The sequence below is a fragment of the Acomys minous genome (assembly GCF_964271855.1).
Source record: "Acomys minous genome assembly, chromosome: 13".
Lineage (NCBI taxonomy): Eukaryota > Metazoa > Chordata > Mammalia > Rodentia > Muridae > Acomys > Acomys minous.
Window position 1 is genome coordinate 102,693,242 of NC_140495.1, and position 21,530 is coordinate 102,714,771.

The window sequence follows — 21,530 nt, forward strand, 5'->3', positions numbered from 1 at the left end:
AGAATTAAACATTAAAAATTTTTCAGGTAACTATCAACTAGTGGTATTTATTTTATATAACAGTCTATTAAAAGGGAGTGTCTCTGACTCTTTTGCTTGCTCTTGGGAGCCTTTTCCTCCTCCTGAGTGGATATGAGAGTTTGTACCTAAGTCTTATTGCATCTTGTTTACACTGTGTTCAGTTGATAACCCTGGGAGGTCTGCTCTTTCCTAAAGGGAACAGAGGGAGCAGTGGAGCTGGAGGGGAGGGGAGGTGGGGGGAGGGGACTTGGAGGATTGGCAGGAGCGGGGCTGCACTGGGATGTACACTCTAAGAGAAAACCCACTTTATTCAGTATATTGTTAGAATGCACAAACATGGCTTGGCTATTTCTTTCTGATTCTCACTGTATCTATCACCAGCTCATTCTCCTATCTTGTTGGCAGGCAGCAGTAATGAACCATCAATGTGCAGGTCTTAATTTTCGTCTACACTGAGGTGGCTTAGCCAAGGTCAGGTTACCCTGACTCCACCTCCTCCCCACTGGAGCCTCATAGGCCTTGTAAATCAGTGCTATCTCCTGGCTTCAAGGGGGCACGCATTCCTTCTTTCCTGCTGGAAGAGAAATGTTGATTAGACTAATGGCTTCTCCCTGAAAAAGGATCTTGTGTGATGTTTTACAGATTAAAGGGGGTCTTTCCTTTCCCTGCCATGGAAAGGTACATTGTAAAAACAAACAAACAAACAAACACAAAAACAAAAAGACTCAGCATGCACCAGTGCGGTGTTATTGTTGCCTTTTGACTTTAAAGTCCTACCCTGCCCTGTTTTAGCTGCCAAGAGCTTTTCTGAGGTTCTGTTCCATTCTTTGTTGGCGAGCTAAGTAAAGGACCTACTACGTTCTTAGTTGGTTTAAGAACCCTTCTTGCACAGATTATTTTAAAATGATACTTTGCCTAGATAATTCATGAACGTTGCAGAAGAGGACAAGGTGAGAACAAATGTCTCTCCCTGGTCTGAAGTCACCAGGTTCTGTGCAATAAGCCACACGAAAACAACCCTGAGCGTGCAGGTATCCACACACGGAGCTAGAAGTATATGAAGCAAAACCTGAGAAAACAGCAAGTCCACACCGATATGGCGACCTTGACAGTCTGGATACATTAGCCATACGGCTATGAAATGAAATCCAGTTCCTTTACCCAGCTGTACGTCAGATGGCTCACAGAATACTAGTCCCTCCCCATTGTGGACAACAGGAGTTCAAACAATCCCATCATGCACAGCAAAGGTTTTCCACCGCACAGTGCTGTATGGGAGACAAGTGTCAGAAACAGTTCTCTGTGTACATTATGCGCAGTTATCCAAAATGTCTGCCCTCTTCTCGTTCCTTGGTCTTTGTGTTTTGAACTTAGTGATATGATGTCAGAATAGTTTCTCCAGGCCTCACTAGGCTGAGAAATGTTTGCATCATCTGAGCTCAGTAGCCCTGATGGACAGGCTCATCTTTCTCATGTCAACTGCTGTTGACTCCTGACTAGCCACTGCAGACCCGCGATGTCTCTCTCGCCATTCCTCCTCAACTAACTCGCTGCCTCTAAGCCCCTTTTTCTCTTCCCATTCTGCATATATATGTATATATACAAATATAATAATCACAATTAAATAGATATCATAGTTATATAATAACTATGTCATATAAACAAAACCTGATGTGCATAAGGAGAGCCATTGCTTTCTGTTCCTCTCAGAGGAGGTGAGATTCCTGGTGCCTAATTCCACTGCGATTGCTCTGAAAACTTAACCATCAGGCTTGTTTCTGCTTTGCATGGCTGTGAGACACCAATGACAGCCTGTTGCTTAATATTTTTAATTATACCATGATGTTAGATAATAAACAAACATAGTGAAGAAATCATAAGCAAAAAGTACAATAATTGTGTTGTGAGCTTTGTGATATTTGACCTGTTACCAGTGGAGAAAGCCATGGATCAGGAGGGAATGCCCCTGAAGGTTTGAGGGGACCCCACTTCAGCGGGTAATCATAAACAGCTGCTGTCTGCGATGTGCAGGAGACGTTTTACTTCTGTGATGCTTTTGCAGCATTTATTGAAGTTGGAGGCTATGAGAGCTTCACAGAGAAGTACATGAACGCCATCCCATCTGTGGTGGAGGGGGACAACCTGACCATCAGCCCCAAGTGCTACACGCCTCAGCCGGACTCCTTCCACATCTTCCGAGATGCTGTCACCGGAGACATCCCGTGGCCAGGGACTGCGTTTGGGATGATTATTACAGCTATGTGGTACTGGTGCACAGACCAGGTAAGAGAGTAAGTGTGTGTGTGTGTGTGTGTGTGCGTGCGTGCGTGCGTGCATGCACATTCATGTGTGTGTGCTTGTGTGCAAGAGAGAAGGGGAGAGGATGATGGAGAGGGAGAGAAAAAGAGACTTTATGTTCCTCTTTTCATCTCACAAAAAAAAAGCACTAAATTCTATTTTCTACACACAAATATCATTTTCAAATTCAACCATTTTTACAAGACTTATGAAGAACAGCTGCCTGGTGCCACACCCTGCCCTGTATCATGTTCCTCAGAAGGAAATCACAGCAGGCTCCTCCCACCAAGTGTTTGCTGTTCACCACCACTCTTGCACAGAAAGAATGGTCTGTGAACCATAAGCACAGACGTGACCTCAGATTGCACGAAAAATAAACAGGTTCGGGTTCCACCCTTTGCTCAGCCCAGTTTAGAAAGAAAGCAGGCTGAGCAGAGCAGGAAGCAGAATTCCTCCATGGCCTCTGCTTACGCTCCTGCTGCCATGGTCCTGCCCTGAGTTCCTGCCCTGGCTTTTTCAGTGATGGACGTATAAGCTGTAAGATAAAACTAGCCCTTTCTCCCCCAGTTACTTTCGGTCATGGTGTTTTATCACAGCAATAGAAACACTAACTAAGATGGAAGTCCGGGTCACGGGGTGTTGCCATGACAGACCTGGCCATGCGTTTTGGGGAGGAGGGTGGTAATATTTGAATGCTACACTGGAAAACACACTGAGTGCTCAGAGCTCAGTGAGATTCTTGCACAGACAGAATGGTCCATAAGCACAAACTCTGAGGAGATTAGAAGATAGGACCGTGGAGAGAGGGGCAGACGGTGGAGGCCCGCCCTAGGAAGCTTCAGAGGGAAGTTTGAGCGTCCTTCAAAGACCCCATCAGAGCCGTTAGATGTTTTGAATTTAGAAACCATTGAAATGAAACTTTTGCTCCATTAGGAAGTAGATGCTGGTTGGCTGGGGCTGAGAAATCACCTGTGACTAAGAAGCAACCAGCATCAATGAGGTGAAATCTTGCGGGAAGTCTTTTCTTAGGGTCAACACAGAAGCAGTGGTCCAGAGGCAATGCAGGCTGTGGCGAGCACTAGCAGCCAAACTGAGCAATGTGTAATGGTTCTCCAGGTAGTTCCGGTTCTGAAGGCATAAAGGTGTCATGGGGAGCCTCTGAGGCTTGGCTGTGTGAGAGTCTAGGAGACGCTATTGGTAAAAGTGCAGCCTTGGTGACAGCAGGGCCATGGAAGAAGCAGAGGCTTGCTATGATGGGACAAAGTCAGAATCCCCAAGAGGGGCCAGACCATGATACTGGTGAAAGCGCAGCTCAGCTGCAGTGGAGACGTCAAGATCATGAGACGGTCACCAAGGACGGAATCAGGAGTGGGGTGGGACCTGCCTGATCCTAGGCGACAAGCTGGAAGGCGGCATGGACGTGATTTTCGTGTTGTCTCACGACTATACTGTGTTCTTCCGGCAGGTCATCGTGCAGCGCTGCCTGTGTGGCAAGAACATGTCCCACGTGAAGGCCGCCTGCATAGCGTGTGGGTACCTGAAGCTGCTGCCCTTGTTCTTCATGGTGATGCCAGGGATGATCAGCCGCATCCTGTACACAGGCAAGCCACGGACGCACCTCATCTCCATTTTAGGCTTGAATACTTATGAGGGTGTTTTAAAATCTTATTTTTTAAAAAAGATTTATTTTCTGTGTAAGGGTGCTTTGGCTACATGTATGTCTGTGTGTCACATGCATGCCTGGTTGGTGCTCACGGAGGTCAGAAGAACGGCATTAGGTCCTCTGGAACTTGGGTTATGAATGGTTGTGAGCTGCCATGTGGATGCTGGGAACCAAACCCAAGCCCTCGGCAAGAATGGAAGTGCTCTTTCTGGACTGCTGAGCCGTTACTCCAACACACACACACACACACACACACCATACTATACAGCCAAAGGACCTGTAAGATAAAAACTATCCTTTCAAGATCATTGAAAATCTGTGTTGGTATTTTGGTGGGGATTGCACTGAACCTGTAGGTTGCTCTTGGCAGGATGGCTGGTTTTACCACGTTAATCCTACTCACCCATGAACATGGGAGATCTTTCTGTATCCCGATAGCTTCTTCAGTTTCCTTCTTCAGCATCTTGAAGTTTTTATCATGCAAGTCTTTCACTCACTTTGTTAGCGTTACCCCAAGATAGTTTATATATTTTGAGTCTATTGTAGAAGGTTTTGTTTCCTTGGTTTCTTCTCCGTCCATTTGTGACTTGTATGTAGGAAGGCTACTGACTTTAGTGAGTTAACTTTGTATCCAGCTACTTTGCTGAAAGTGTCTAGCTGGTATGTGAGGTTCCTGGTGGAATTTTTAGGGTTGTTCATGTCTACACTCTCACACCATCTGCAAGTAAAGATGCTTTAACCTCTCCCCTTCTGATTTACAACCCCTTAGTTTGCCTTATTTCTTCATCTAAAACTAAAGCCATGATATTGACTAGGTGTGGAGAGAGTGCCCAACCTTGTCTTGTTCCTGGTTTTAGTGGAAATGCTTTGAGTTTCTCTCATTTAAGTTGATGGAGGCTATGGGCTTGCTGTAAATTGCCTTTATTATGTTGAGGTGTGCCATTTGTATGCCTAACCTCTTTAGGGGTTTTTATTGTGAAAGTCTATTGGGTTTTGTTAAAAGCCTTTTCTGCATCTATGAGATGATCATGTGGTTCCATCTTTCAGAATATTTCAATGGTGGTTTAATTTTTCATTTATGTGTGTTGAACCATATATACCTATGACTCAGGCATGAAGTCTGCCTTATTATGGTGGATGACACTTTTGTGTCTTCCTGTATTTGGTTTACAAATATCTTATTGAGAATGTTTGCATGTGCGTTCATAGGAGAAACAGGTCTGTAATCACCTTTCTTTGTTGGGTCTTTATGTGGACTGGGTATCATGGTAACTATGGCCTCATAAAAAGAATTGGGAAATGGTCCTTCTGTTTCTATTGTGTGGAATAGTTTGAGAAGTATCTGTGTTAGTTCTTCTTTGAAGCTCTGGTAGAATTCTGTGCTAAAACTATCTGGCTCTAGACCTTTTTTTAATTTGACAAACTTAATTATTCCTTCTATTGCACTAGGAGATATATGTTATTTAAATTGCTTATCTGGTCTTGATTAACTTTGGTAGTCACCATATATTGAAAAGAATTACTCATTTCTATTTTCCCATTTGGTGAAATACAGGTTTGTTAAGTATGTTCTTATAATTCTCTGGAGTTCCTCGGTGTTTGTTACATCCACCTTTTCATCTCTGAATTTGTTAATTTGCATCTTCTCTCTGCCTTTTACTTAATTTGGCTAAGGGGTTGTCAATCTTACTGACTTTCTCAAAGAACCATCTCACTGATTCTTTGTAGTTTTTGTTTCTAATTTATTGATCTCATCCCTGATTCTCCCTATCTCCTTTTTGGTGTTCTAGAGTTTTTCAGTGTGTTGTTTAGTTACTAGTATGTGGTCTCTCTAAATTTTTAATGTAGACATTTGATGCTGTGAACTTGCTTCCTAGAATCCCCTTCACTACATTCCATAAGTGTCACTGTATTTTCAATTTATTCAGTTCTAAAAAGGTTTGAATTCAGTTGTTCAGTATCCATGAGTTTGCAAGCTTTCTGTTGTTCCTGTTGTTATTGGTACCCAGGTCTCATCTGTGGCACTCAGGTAGGATGCAGCGTGTTATTTCAGTTCTCTTGTATCTGTTGAGACTTGCTTCATGTCTGAATATGTGGTCAATTTTGCAGAAAGTTCCATGAGCTCCTGAGAAAAAGGAGTATTCTATTGTGTTTGGTAAAATGTACTGTAAATATCTGTTATATCTACATGGTTTATGACATCAGTTAGCTCTGGCATTTCTCTATTTAGCTTTTTGTCTTGATGACCTGTCTGTTGGTGGGAGTGGGGCACTGAAGTCACTCATTATCACTTCATGACGGTCAGTATGTGACTTAAGCTGCCGAAGTCTTTCTTTTGTGAACTTGAGTGCCCTTGTGTTCCATGCATACGTGGCAAGAATTGCACTGTCCTCTCAGAGTTTTTCTTTGGTATGTAGTCTCCTTCCACCTCGCTTCTGATTAGTTTCGCTTTGACATCTATTTTGTCAGATGTTAAAACAGCTATACCTGCCAGCTTCTTAGGTCCACTGGCTTGGAATATCTTCTTCCATCGTTTTACCCCAGGGTTGTGTCCATCCTTGATGTTATGGTGTATTTCTTGGATGCCGCTGAAGAATGGATGCTGTTCTGGAATCCATTCTGTTCATCGGTGTCCTCACACTGGGGAGCGTGAGCACTGGGGGTGAGAGTTGTCAGTGAGCAGTGCCTGCTGCTCTGTTACTTTGCTGTGCTGGCTGTGTCTCCCCTCTTCTGATTTGCTGGTCTGATAATGTTTATTCCTTGTGTGTGATTAACCTCTTCAGGCTGAAGTTTTCTCTGGTACCTTATGTCGGGCTTGAGTTGTAGGAAGATACTATTTAAATTTGGCCTTATTGTGAAATGTCTTTCTTTCTCCATCTATTGTGAGTGAAAGTTTTACTGAGCGTAGCAGATTGGACTGGCATCTGTGGTCTATAAGAGTTTGTAGAGGGAAGAGATGACTCAGAGGTTAAGAGCACTGGCTGCTTTTCAGAGGTTCAATTCCCAGCAACAACATGGTGGCTCACATCCATCTATAATGAAATATGCTGCCCTCTTCTGGCATGTAGGTGTACATGCAGATGGAGCATCATATACATCAAATAAACAAACTTTTTTTTTTAAAAAGAGATAGTTTGTAGAAGATTAGTCCAGGCCATTTTGGCTTTTAGAGTCTCAGCTGAAAAGTCAGGGGTTAGTCTAATAGGTCTGCCTTTATATGTTGTTTGGTCTTTTTCCCTGGGAACTTTTAAGTCTGGGTTTATTCTATACATTTAGTGTTTTGACTATTTTGTAAAAGATATATTGATTTATTACGTATACAGTGTTTTGTGAAATGACTGAGAATGGAAACGAGCCAGAAGGGCAGGCTGAGGGAGGAAAGCAGAATGCGCCACCAGGATCTCTGTAGAGTCCCGTGAGAATGAGGAGGCAGGGAGAGGAGAACTTAGAAAGTTGGTCGGCTACCCAACTGAGGAGGTGGGGAGTAGATTTGGAGCAGAGGAAGAAGAGTGAAGATTGCCCATCTGACTCACCAGCCTTCATGGCTGGCACATTTCTAGCCTCCATGTTTCATGGCTGAGAAAACAGGATGCGGTAGTGAGGAAGGCTGCGAGATCCACCAGAGGTTGCACAAAGAGGATGGGGAGACTGTGGCAGGTGGGAGACTACAGGGCTGGGAGAGGGGAGAGGAGGGACTGGATTTGGAGGGAAGGAGAGAGAGTGAGGATCCTCAGCTGCTTCCCCAGCACTGGGTCCTCACGGAATACTGGAGAGTGATGAGCTCCTTCCATATGCTCTAAAACAGCTACAGATCTTAGGGACAGTCCTGCCTGTCAGGTCAGTCTATCGGGATCTACAAAAATGAGACAATGACAATGCCCTATTCTGGGTAAAGAGGTGCTGGGTCATTGACATAAAATCCAAAAATGTATCTCTATTTTCTAGCAAGTGCCTTCCCTCCCACCCATGAGCTTTCCTCTTTGTCCAGTGGTTGCAAACTGTGCCTGCTGGAGTCCCGTTCACTAAACTCATGTCTGAATATCTCCCCAGATATGGTGGCCTGTGTTGTGCCTTCTGAGTGTGTAAAGCAGTGTGGTGTTGATGTCGGCTGCACCAACTATGCCTACCCCACACTGGTGCTGAAGCTGATGCCCATGGGTAAGTAAGTACCAGCCTGGGCTCACACAGCCTCAGATGCTTGGTCTGTAGATGAGCATAGAAGAGCTGTGATATAACCCTTGGCAATTATTACTTTATGTCCCTAATTCAGCTCTGTTTGTAGACCTATCTCAGGCACCTTTTGCACATTGCCAACCATGTGCTGAGCCTAAATAACCCAGAGACAGACGAGGTATTTAGTGTTTGGAGAATCTTGACCCTTTAGGCTCAACACTCTTAGAAGAAAATTAAGAATATTTATGTGTCTCTTTGCTAATAAAAAAGTTGTTAAACCTATATATCCATATGAGTAGAGGTTAAGTGTGGGCGAGAGACACACATATATTTGCTTTCAGTCTATTCAATTTGCAACTCACCATTGAATGCACATGTCCTGGACTCTAGCTCGGGTGCCCAGAAACACTCATGGATGAAGCTGCAAACATAAATCCCACTACCATTTAGAATTCACATTTCAGTTTCCTGGCATATGAAATAGGTTGCACATGTGAAGTAAGTAACTTATTAAGATGCTGGAAAGTGACTGTGGTGAACGGAAGCAGGTCAAGGTAGAGAGCTCAGCTGGGACCAGTGGACAACTTTGATCAACACTTCCAAGGCCCTTTCTGCATCCTGGCACACATGAACATTCTCAAGATGACAGGAATATAGCCCGCAGACCTGACACCACATCCCCCATCCTCTGTCCTAGCAGATGTCAGGCCAGAGAGAACTAGAGCATCGGTTCCTGTAAGGATTCAAAATGCTGGTTTTTCCTCTCCAAAGACGGCAGATACACTAACTAGATGTTTCCACTAAGTCTTTATGTGGTCAAGAGATCATCACAAGGCACGATGGCATGACACGGTGTCTTCTATTCTAAAACTAGGTTCCAGAAGATGTCACCTGAGTTTATATTTGAGACTAAATTCCCCCGTCACATCATTTTGAGGTCACCAAGAATTACGTGGGAAGCTCCACATGCATTTCTGTTATATGAGTGTTACTGATATCTGCTCAATTTTTCAATATTTCAAACAAATCCATTGTGTTGGAGAAATCCCCTATTTTTATCTGGCCCTCATAGACTAGGGCATCCTGTCTAACCAGAGCTTGACCCTCTCCTGACCCCAGGACTGCGAGGCCTGATGCTGTCGGCCATGGTGGCCTCTCTCATGAGCTCCCTGACCTCCATCTTCAACAGTGCCAGCACCCTCTTCACCATCGACCTCTACACCAAGATGAGGAAGAAGGCGTCAGAGAGAGAGCTCCTGATAGCTGGACGGTGAGGGAACCTGGGCTCTGCCTAGACTCCTCTCAAGAAGAGGAGATGTAGAACTAAAGTTTGCATATCTTTGACCTCAGTGAAAATAATCATCAGTCTACCTTAGGAGAGGAGGAACACTAGGAACAATTCATAGTTTTGGTTGTGAGCCTGGGATTTAACGACTGAGCCATCTCTCCAGACCCGCTAGGAACAATTCAACTCATCCTTTCATATAGCCAAAACCTGAGGCCATTTAAATGTAATGGTTGTCTTTTCTTTTCTTTCCTTTTTGTTTTTTGTTTGTGTGTGTGTTTGTTTTGTTTTTTGAAACAGGGTTTCCCTGTGTAACAGAGATGAGTACTGGGATCAAAGGCATGTGCCACCAGGCCTGGCTGTTTTTTCATATTTTAAATGTTTCATGGGGGTTCACATGGTTTTTTGTTTTGAATTTTCCTTCCACAAGCCCCATCCAATCACATCTTCACAAATTACCACCTACCCTTGATGCTTCATCTTTCAATGTCTCCAATTATATCACTGGCAAGGGATGATTAATTAAGTTGTACCACTGATGAGATTGTAATCTTCACATCCATTAAGGATTGGCTATTAGAAAAGGACAGACTCGGGACTGGAAATTTGGCTCAGTGGTTAAGAGTGCTGTCTGCTCTTCCAAAGGACCCAGGTTCAATTCCCAATACCTACATGTCAGCTCACAACTGTAACTCCAGTTCCCAGTGATCTGACACCCTAACACCAAAGCACATAAAGTTAAATAAATTATTAAAAGAAAGAAAGAAAGAAAGAAAGAAAGAAAGAAAGAAAGAAAGAAAGAAAGAAAGGGTTAGACTCAGCTAAGGGACTAGGTCAAGAAGTCGCTTAGAAGGTTACATCAACCACAGACTCCCTAAACTGTCTGGAGACCCTGAAGACAAACGATGTAAAAACAAATCACCAGGAAGAAAGACAGACCCCATTTCCCTCTTCACTATTTTCAGTTACACCCAACATTGTCACAGCATTTTGTAACACGAGTTAGAGGTCAAGTGTGGCATACACACAGAGGACATGGAAACTAGCTATGCAGTTCAGTGATGTATCTCAAAAGGCGCATGCGTGTAGTGACTGCGCACGCTAATAGTGGAAACGATGACCACCCAGAACTGCATCAGTTTCTATCTTTCCAAAGTTAACGCCATAACTGCGAATGCTGCTAAGTTGCCCCACTTTATATTGTCATAAATCCAGTATAACAGCGTATATTGCTTAGTGTATGGCTTCTTTGGCTCACGTTAGTTTTGTAACAGTCAGCCATGTTTTCATGTACAATTTGTTTCACTTCCGTGCTGTACGGTATTCCACCATCTCTGTGTCTCGCCATGTATCTGCTGTGTTGTTCACGGCCATACTGCTTTGTTTTTGACTCTCACACCTGATCTTCTGTTGCCGTCAATCACATTACTATGAAGCAGCTTTCATTCTGGGCCTTTTCAAACTTATGCTTCATTGAAATGTGGATGAGAGTCTCAAGGAAAAAAACTGATTATGACAGGAAAAAAATAGATTGGTGGTATTAATTCTAAATGTGGGTATTGTGGTAAGATGATATCAATCATTTCCCTTTTATAGTTATGAATTTTTAGTAATATAGTTAGAGTATGTTTCCATTCATGAAAACAAGTTATCATTTCCCTTGGAGGACCACTCCAAGTTCCTTCCAGGACTGCTCAGCTAGTCAGAAGAGAAACCGGAGCCCTCGCCTCCTCCCTTGTGTGGAATTTGCCCTCCCCTGTGGCTTTCTCCCTGTGGCACTGGATAGATGCGCTCTCACAGAGTCCTGAGAAGCAGTGTTTGTCCAGACCAGTCTTGGAGGGCACTGCCTGCTTTCTTGTGACGTTCTTATCAAGAGGAACTCACCACCCATTTGCACATTTCTCTTGGTTTAAAATACCTTTACTACATTAAACACTTGGAGATGGAAACCTGACGGGCCTAATGTGGTCCAGATCCTGACAGATAAGGGATGTAGGAGAAAAAATGGAAAGGCACACATAGCTTCCTGTTTCTCTGTTTGGCTGGTTGCTTGGTTTGGTTTGCTCTACTGGGATGGTATTGAGATACAGTGATCCCACCATTCAATACATAGTTGGACACAAATCTCACTGAAAAGATAATATGCTTCTTCTTTCTTATCAAATGTTTATCTATCTCCCACGATTCAAATACGGGAAAAGGCACATTACAAAAATATTGCTTCATATAAGCACGCTGTGCCTCTGTAGATTAGGGAGTTAGACATAGCTACAGCATGTGAGATCACAATAAGACTATATTGTATGAAAGAAATATAGTTTCAGTAAAAGGAAAATAGGATGGCAAAAGGGATAAAAGTCAGTCAGAGTGAAAAGATGGCAGTGACCTGGCAAGATGTCAGGAAATCTCTTGTGGATGTGACACTTGAGCAAAGTCCTGAAGTGGGGGAAGGGGAGACCAAGGCCCTGTGAGTCATGTGTGTGGCAGTTTTGCTAACACCAAAGGATAAAGCCCAGGGAGCAAGTGAGAAAATAGAAAGGGCTCAGCTGACCAAGGTCTTCAGGTCATGCCAGGCCACGTCAGCATGTGACAGAAACAGTAAAGTGGGCTGGGAAGCATCTGGTTTTCTTTCCAGAGGGGCAATGGCAATAATAACAGTGTAATTTATTCAACCTTTACTGTGTTCTGGGCTGCATGATTGTCACATTTAAGCTATGTCACAAGGTGGCAGAGATTTTGTAGAGTGTAAGTAGACATTAGTGTCTCAGTCTTCTACCCAAAGAGGCATTCCTCTGTTCTCCACCACCTTGTCCATATTTCAGATGAACATGGAGATGATGAAATCTCATGCATAATCTTGTTAATCATATTTGCTCATTTATTTATACACAAAACAAACCCTGTGTTTAGGAAGCTGTACAGCTCATCTTTATGAATCCTAGGATCTTCTAGTCAACATTTTAACCAACCATTTCTGTCAAGAAAACACAGGAACTAGTATTTGTCAATACATGTATTGTTTTTTATCAATACATCTAGCATTATGGCAAAGAGGGAGGATGTTTTAATCCTTACTTATGGAAACTGACTTAGTTATCTCTAGCTTTAAAAAAGATAAAAAGTAGGTTCTACTTTATTATACAAATAACTACTGACTAAGAAAACTAATACAGCATTTATTTCTGAGATGTATATTAAATAATTATTAACCAACACTGACATTTGACTGTTTTCTGGGGAACCATTAACCTTAGATGAGGCCTTTATCCCTTGTGTAGATAAGTATTGTTGCTATTGAATTTACAGATAAGTAGCATAGGATGGGTTCGTATCAGATCAGGAACGTAGTTTTGTTTTGAAATAGAATGAATGGCAGGAAGATAAATTCAAGCACTCAGCAAATATGTCTCGGTGCTGTGGTTTACTATCTGAATTATTTTTTTATAGGTTGTTTGTCTCTGTGCTAATTGTCACCAGCATCTTGTGGGTCCCAATAGTGGAAGTATCTCAAGGTGGACAGCTGGTCCACTACACAGAGTCTATTTCTAGCTACCTTGGGCCTCCCATTGCAGCTGTCTTCCTGCTCGCCATCTTCTGTAAAAGGGTCAATGAACAGGTAAGTGAAGAACGGGGAGGGTTTTCCCTGCTGGTCTGAGAAGTCTGTTCCTCTCATTGGCAGCACAGGATGCATTCTGGCTACTCTGTGTGTGCGCCCAAGCCCTGCCTCAGTTTCTGCTATGGTCACCACAGTGTCTGGTACTTACTAAGTCCCCGTTAGCAGCATTCATAAAATGCCATGTGCACGGTGCAGTGCTGGGGAGCATTGGCACAGGAGCTGGACTGCCAGCATCCCATCAGCTCTCTGTGCAATGAGGATGGTAATAGTATCCATTTTATAGGAGTTTCCAAGTGCATTAAATGAAATAGCATAGAAAATACTTTCTGACTCCCTAGTAAAAAAAAATTAAATATAGTCATTGTTATTGTGGCATGAATAGCTGATCTAATCCCTTATATGTTTCTAGCTGTTTACCATATTATGTGATTTTTCAGGCAAGTGACAAGCTAGTAGTTCTTAGTGTCTAGTGATTTTTTCATCTCTTCAAATTGTGTAATGTGAATCATAATTCTATTTGGTCTACAAATTAAAGCACACATTTTTATTCTACACATAAGAAAAAAGTCAGGAAAGTTTTCAGTGTTGACAATGGAGTTGGACACTCAACAGTGTAAGGTTTTCCAGGACCACAGAGGGCGACATCCCACTGACAGCTAGTGTTCACAATTCTCCCTGTTTGCTGGTGTGCACCTAAGAAAACAGTGGTGATTAATTATGACATACTTGAGTGAGCGACTCACATTCCCTAAGCACTCTGTGCTCTTGGTTTGTTTTTAACAGGGAGCGTTCTGGGGTCTCATGGTTGGACTCGTCATGGGCCTTATCCGCATGATCGCAGAGTTTTCCTATGGGACGGGGAGCTGCCTGGCTGCCAGTAGCTGTCCCAAGATCATCTGTGGAGTGCACTATCTGTATTACGCCATCATCCTCTTCTCTGTGTCCGCATTGGTTATCCTGGGAGTTTCTTTCCTAACAAACCCCATTCCCGATGTACATGTGAGTGATGCACAAGATGGGAGTCGTTTGCTTTCAACAGCTGCATGATGACAGCTTCAGCCAATGCTAGCTAGTGCAATTGTTCCATTACTCAGCTAAACAATTTGAACGAGTGTGTGTGAAGCAACAGTGTATTAACAAGAGGCTAAAAATTAGGCCTATGTTTTTAAGGCCACTGAGATGTTCCTACGGGTAAAGGGGCTTGCCAAGTCCCTGAGATCTACATAAAGGATGCTAGGAGGGTACCACTCCACAAAACCATCCTCCAACTGCCACGCATGCCTATGAAAGCACCCACCAACACACATTGCACAGAAATAGTGAAAACCAACTATTTCACAAGCCTCATGATGCAGATACAGAGCATAGCTGTGCCCTTGTCACAGACACTGGGAAGGAACTGTCACTCTTGTCAACAGACAGAGAAAAATCTTACACCTGGAGAGGCTCAGATGGACGGATCTGTTGTGAGTTGAAATTCAGATTCATTATAAAAGTTCATGTAGATACATCTTTTTAAAATTCAGACTATCAGTGACCAAAGAAAGGAAAAATAGAACAATGAGATCCATCTTTGTCTTTCAAGATGGCAAAAAAAATGCTTAATATTACTAATATAAAATGTTGGAAGAGATTTAGTAAAATTTCAGCATCCAAAATTACTGATAAATGTGGGAATTTATGCTTGGTAAGAATGTCCTCATGAGCTACTTAACAAGCATTAACTCTCACAGTTTGTTAGTCCTTAATCACAGTTTCAGGAGCTTATGCAGAGATAATTGTACAAGTAGGAAAGATATGTGAATCAGTATTATCTGTGCAAATGTCATTGACTTAAAAACTGGAAAAACTGAAGTGCAACCCCAGTTGCCATCACTAGAAAATGACTCTGTAAAACAGTGTGCTAAGTATTTCACAGGTGGTTGAAGGCAGCTTTTTACTTGCTTAGAGACCATCCATAAAATCTGTTCAGTGGAAAAATGTACATAAAATGAGATCTTGTAGTGTCACTTAGGAATATAATTGAAATAGGTGCATGTACATGTGTGTGTGTTCATGTGTGTGTCTACATACAAACACAAACATGTATATAGACAACTGAAAATTTCAGCACCATAACCTCTGGCACAGTAGCTGACAGTGTGAAAGCCAGGCAAATGTTTATCATTTTTCAGACTACATGTAATAAACAATATTACTATGTAAATATCTATTATAGTTATATTTTATATATTACATATTGTATTTGCATAGTAATATTGTTTATTACATTTAGTATATAACATGTACATATAACACATTTACATACTAATGTTTATTACATATAGTATATAATATGTACATATGGCACATTTACATACTAATGTTGTTTATTACATATAGTATATAATATGTACATATGGCACATTTACATACTAATATTGTTTATTAGTAACATATTTATGCAGTATATATCTTTCATGTATTTTCTACCCATTGCTCAATCTTGAAGCAATACACATTTGCATTTTTAAGGAGGGGCCAGTAGATAATGTGTGAAGTTTGAAACTCAATGCCTAAAGTTGTGAAATGACTTTACCAGTGACATGTCACCAAAATGCATAACTAAATGTTTGCACTCAGTTTTGGATATAGGCTGAATGAGCACCAGGAAATACGTCATAGTTTCTTAACCAATGCACATAATACCAGGTTCCTTTCTGCTAATACAAATAACCAAAATTTGTTATTGACTTTTCTTTATAAACTTTTGTCTAGAGTTCATGTTTTGTTTTATGCTTATGCCAAAAGTGTTGAACTTTGAAAGCAGGTATGTTAGTATCAGCAGAGATGTTGTAGGTGGTCGTGTAGTGCTGTGGGCCTCACCTAGGAAAGCAATACTGAGATATCCTGGGACAGAAGCTTTGATCCAAGTCCGTGGGAGCCCAAATTAGGCCAAGAGTCAGGAAGTCTCTCAAGAAGATAGCTTTAATGAAAAAGTAGAGGGCATGCTGTTGCCTTAACCCCACCCCTCGGGAGGCAGAGGCAGATGGGACTCTAATAGTTCAAGGCCACCTGGTCTATACAGTGAGTTCCAGACAAGCCAGAGGTACATAGTGAGAGCCTGTCTCACAAAAGAATAAAGAAAAGAGTGGATTTAACACACGAATGTGGTGAAGCCTCTGGAGCTCTGGCAGGGCATCCCAGCGTGATGTGAAAGCAATAGACCAAGAACACATTTCAGTAGGGTTGGAAACACTGAGGTGAGGCGTGACTTTGAGAATATGATGGTTGTGTGGACGCTTGGACCACTTTCCTCAGAATAGCCTTGGGTGTGTCTTATTCATCCATTAGATGCAATCACACTTCCTGCATGAATGGTAAAAATACTACATGCCAGCACGTATCCCGTATGTTTTCTCAAGTGTCAATCACTACACAAAGCAGGAGCATCTTGATCACACAATTGCTAGTCAAAATTCTATGAAACTTAAAATTTTAAAATAACAACAGTGGGCAAAGTCCCTAGGTGGGATAGGCCTGGGATGTGTCATTACACTTGGAACTCAAGAATTGAACCAAATAGCTATCTAACCCCAGTAGACGCAGAATTACAACTTACGATGTGTCGAGGGACAATCAAAGCCCTAGTCATCACGGAAGAGGAACGAGAAGGGAGGAAGGTCACACACACAGGTCGGGTCAGAGAAACAGCTTCTTGCGGTCTATAGAGCAGTGGAGTGGAGATTCCGCACAACAATTTGGTGTGTGTTTATAAGGAAACAGAGCAAAGGAGTTAAAAGTTCTTTAACCTCCATTTCCTCCTCACTCACAAAAGTAAACGTTTAAGGAAATGAAAATGCTAATTTCCTTGATTTTGTAATTACATGCTGCATATATGTATCAAATTAGTGCTCTGTGACACGTAAATATGTATAATTATTGTGTGTTGAGTTAAACTTTTAAGCTAGGAATGATGCTGCACCAGCACCTGGGAGGTGGGGGCAGAAAGATCAGAAGTTCAAGGCCATCTTCAGCTACATAGCAAGGACAAAGTCAACCTGGGTTACATGAGACCCTGCATAAGATAGATAGATAGATAGATAGATAGATAGATAGATAGATAGATAAATAGATAGATAGATAGATAGATAGATAAATAGATACATACATACATACATACATAGACACATAGATAGATACATACATACATACATACATAGATACATAGATAGATACATAGGTAGACACATAGATAAATAGATACATACATACATACATACATACACACATACATACATACATGCATAGATAGATAGACAGACAGACAGGTAGGTAGATGCAAAAAGCAGTCTCGAGCCAGACTGAAAATAACAATGAATTTACTATTAACAGTTGGACAGTAAGGACAATGAAATAACAATAAAGTCACTATCGCTGCTAAGCTGTAGGACAATGAGTGAAGCCACGGTGTAAGGCAGCCTAGGCTGGTCCCCTACTTTTCTGAAAGTAAGAGGTTTAGGAATCTTGAGCTTTTAAATGCTGCCTAAGGAATGAAAAACAGAAATGATTTTAAATGGTTCCTGTGTTTTGGAAAGTGTGATATGGCAGAAGGACCTTTCATTACAACCTATAATACTCTTCTGTATAGCTCAGTGTTTTAATTATACAAACATGAGACTATTTTTTGGTGTTTGCTAACGTGTACCTTTTGCTAATGCTTGCTGTGGTCTCTGCTCAGCTGTATCGCCTGTGCTGGACTCTTCGGAACAGCAAGGAGGAAAGAATTGATTTAGATGCGGAAGAAAAGGAGGAGAAAGGAGCTGATGATGGGCGCGAAGAAGGTAACGCCTCACATGTTGGTTTTCACAGTGTGACTTAGTGAGGATTTTTATATACACTCTTAATTAAAATGTAATTACATCACTTCCTCCTTCCCTTTCCTCCCTGGAGGCCCCCAATCCCTCTCCCTCCAATTCCTCCCGTGAATTATAGCCTCTTTTCTTTAATTAATATCGTTACATATATGTATGTGTATTCACAAATACATCAGTACAGCCTGCTGAGTCTGTTTCTGTTGTGTGTATCTGGTTTCAGGGCTGACAGCTCTGTATTACATAACCTATTAGGGGCTCATCCCTGGGAGAGGTTATTTCTCCCATTCTTGGCTGGCATTAGTTGCCTTAGATTTTGGTCTAGGAGTGGGACGTGGTGAGATTTTTACTGCCCCTTTCACATTAACAAATCTATTACTATTACCATTGTCCTTGTCTTGTTTACATAACCTGTGCTGGCTGGTTTTATGTTAACTTGACACAAGCTAGAATCATCAGGGAGGAGGGAGCCTCGCTTGAGAAAATGCCTCCATTAAATAGGGTTGTAGGCAAGCCCAGAGCACATTTTCTTAATTAGTGATGGATGAAGAGGGCCCAGCCCACTGTGGGTGGGGCCATCCCTGGGCTGGAGGTCCTGGGTTCTATAAGAAAGCAGGCTGAGCAAGCCATGGGGAGCAGCCCAGTAAGCAGCACCCTCCATGGCCTCTGCATCAGCTCCTGCCTCCGGGTTCCTGCACTGCTTCAGTTCCTGTCCTGCCTTCCTTCAGTGATGGACAGCTACCTGCAAGTGTAAGGCAAATAAATCCTCCCACAGCGCCCCCAACTTGACTCTTGTTCCTGGGGTTTCATTGCAGCAATAGAAACCCTAACGAAGACACGGCATCTTCTGTGAAAGAACGTCCCACAGCCGACTTCCTGGTGTTCTGGCTCACATGGTGTTTGTGGCCCCTCTTCCCAGATGTTCCCTGAGCCACAGACACAGGAGCCGTGATGCAGATGCAGCCGTTAGAGCTTGGCTTGATCTCTGCATCATGTCAGGTTGTAGTTTCCTGTAATGACTTCATGGACTGCGGAGATAAGCTTCTTTGACGAGGGATGACCCCTGCAGTTATCCAGTTCTCTAGGAGTTTTGTTTCTATAACAAACTAGAACATTGAAATCTCGCCAGCCCAATAATGAAGACAGCTTGATAGATAGGAAGTCCACTCAGCGACATTAGCATCTCCTGTCCATCCATGTTCCTTACTACACGCTGGGTGCTCAGATGACTTTCAGTTACCTGTTAACTTCCCCATCTTCGTACCCCGTGATTAAGTCTCTAGCCCCAAATCCTCCCCAGCCTCATTTCTTACTGTTCTTTCCAATACACCAGAAGCAGGAGGGATGCATCAGTTTCTCTACATACACCAAGATCCTTGCGTATTGTCACAAAGACTCACTAGAATAGTTTCACAAAGCACAATATTGAAATTGTGTCACCAGTTGTGACACCTGGTACCACAATATAGTTTCAATTTGCAGGGGAGTTGAGACAGGCTTTCTCTGTGTAGCCTTGCCTGTCCTGGAATCTTTTTGTAAACTAGGCTGGCCTCGAACTCACAGTGATCCGCCTGCTCTGCCTCCCAGTTGCTGGGATTAAAGGCGTGCAGCACCACTCCTGACTTAGTCTTAACTTTTTTTAAATTGTATTAATTTATTCAGATTACAACTCAATTGTTATCCCATCACTTGAATGAGCTTAAGATCATCTTTTCTTCTGTTAACTTATCTACCAACTCTTTAGTACATTTATCTGGATCTCTAAGCTCTTTTTTTTTCTATAATTACAGAAATCTATTGTATATGAAGGCTAGTAAAGCCTCTGTGGTATTGTATGCAAAGCACTCCCCATGTCACCCCCATTTTACCACTGTGTTTATTTACTTCTATTTTTCAGAATTTTATATATATATATATATATATATATATATATATATATACATATATATGTCTGTATATGAATGTTTTGCCTACATGTATGTCTTGTGAGGGTATCAGATCTTAGAGTTGCTGAAAGTTGTGAGCTACCATGTAGGGCCGGGAATTGAACCCAGGTCCTCTGGAAGAACAGTCAATGCTCTTAAGTGCTGAGCCATCTTCTCCAGCCCAGTTTTCAGATTCTGTATAGTCAAATGTATACATACTTCCTTGGGATTCTTCTGGTTTTTATAAAAATAAGCAATCAGTGTTTAAGACATCTGTAGAGCATTGACGAGGCATTCTACGCCTCTTTGGTGATAATTTATTTTTCTTTCTTGTTCCAGACCAAACTGAAAAGCCTCATGGATGTCTCAAGAGGACTTGTGGCTTATTCTGTGGCTTGCAAAATGCAGAGCCCAAGCTGACGAAAGAGGAGGAAGAAGCTCTGAAGAAGCAGCTGGAAGACACTTCAGAGGATCCCTTCTGGAAGACAGTAGTGAACACCAATGTCATTGTCCTCCTGGCTGTGGCAGTTTTTTTCTACGGCTATTTTGCCTGAACTCTATCTCATCCACAACAATATTGGTTAAGCAAAGGATCACTGTGCGCATTTTCATTTTACAGTTTATTATCTTGCAAAGGGGCATTTGCAGCTGGTAATTTTATCTAATAAGGTGACGTCAGACTTGATTTTTTGTTGTTACTCCATGTAAACAAAATAGTTTACAATTTATAAAACCACGAAAGTGACTTCATATAAGAAAGTGAGGTAGACAAAGAACCTAAGTATCTTTTTATACTTTCATAAAGTACCAGTATCAACTGAAATTTTATAGATTTAAGATACATAATGTGATGGTTTCACATATATATGTTGTGAAAGTGTCACTACAAAAAAGTCAACTGGCACATCGATGTTGTGGAATTTTTGGTTTATTTAAAAATTCAGTTATGGCCAGGCATGATGGCGCACGCCTTTAATCCCAGCACTCGGGGAGGCAGAGGCAGGCGGATCACTGTGAGTTCAAAGCCAACATGGTCTACAAAGTAAGCCTAGGACAACAAGGCTACCCTGTCTCAAAAAATTTTTCAGTTACATTATATAAACATGTTTTTGTTTTAATCCCAGGGGCGGGATATGGGGCCTGCTCCAATTTGTCCACAGCTGATAACAGTCTCCTGAGAGGACACATGATCTTTATCAACAGGAAACCGCCTCATGGGGAAGGCATGGTCTTTGCCAGTTGGAAAACATCCTGATATGGACTTTGAGAGGGTATAAATACAAGAGCCCAAAGAGAAAAAGAAAGAAGAAAAAGGGGCTGCAAGAAGAAGGCTTGGAGGAGATGGTCAGAGGAGGAAGAGGGTCTCCTGCTGCATCTGCTGGCTGGGGATGCTGATGACGACCCTAAGCAGCAGGAAGCAGCCAAGGAAAACTACACCCCATCTCCTCACTGACCTTTTTCCTTCCTGCCTGGTGTTGGGGTGGTGGAAAGGACTGGAGTGGAGAAGGGAGAAAGAGATATAAGAAGCCAAAATAAAAATAGATTTAAAACTACGCCTGTACATCCATAACCTAGCATGGTTGCTCTTTTGTATTAAACAAGGAGAAAACACTTAATCTGCTGTCAGCAAATTTGAAATACACAGTACATCATTATTATCCCTAGGTGCAGAGATCTAATGTGTTATTGGATCTCC

General features: G+C 42.1%; 1 protein-coding gene across 1 annotated transcript in view; it reads left to right on the plus strand.

The window, feature by feature from the left end:
- The window catches only part of LOC311581112 (solute carrier family 5 member 4), a gene marked incomplete at its 5' end in the record, with an annotated part of 37,103 nt that extends 16,643 nt beyond the window's left edge, over nucleotides 1-20,460 (plus strand). The window contains 8 exons of the mRNA XM_084753135.1: nucleotides 2,084-2,304; nucleotides 3,785-3,920; nucleotides 8,033-8,140; nucleotides 9,275-9,425; nucleotides 12,888-13,056; nucleotides 13,840-14,055; nucleotides 17,777-17,879; nucleotides 20,174-20,460. Coding sequence (XP_084609261.1) covers nucleotides 2,084-2,304; nucleotides 3,785-3,920; nucleotides 8,033-8,140; nucleotides 9,275-9,425; nucleotides 12,888-13,056; nucleotides 13,840-14,055; nucleotides 17,777-17,879; nucleotides 20,174-20,388 — 1,319 coding nt within the window. The 3' untranslated portion in view covers nucleotides 20,389-20,460. The remainder of the gene's footprint in view (nucleotides 1-2,083; nucleotides 2,305-3,784; nucleotides 3,921-8,032; nucleotides 8,141-9,274; nucleotides 9,426-12,887; nucleotides 13,057-13,839; nucleotides 14,056-17,776; nucleotides 17,880-20,173) is intronic.
- Between the last annotated feature and the right edge of the window lie 1,070 nt (nucleotides 20,461-21,530).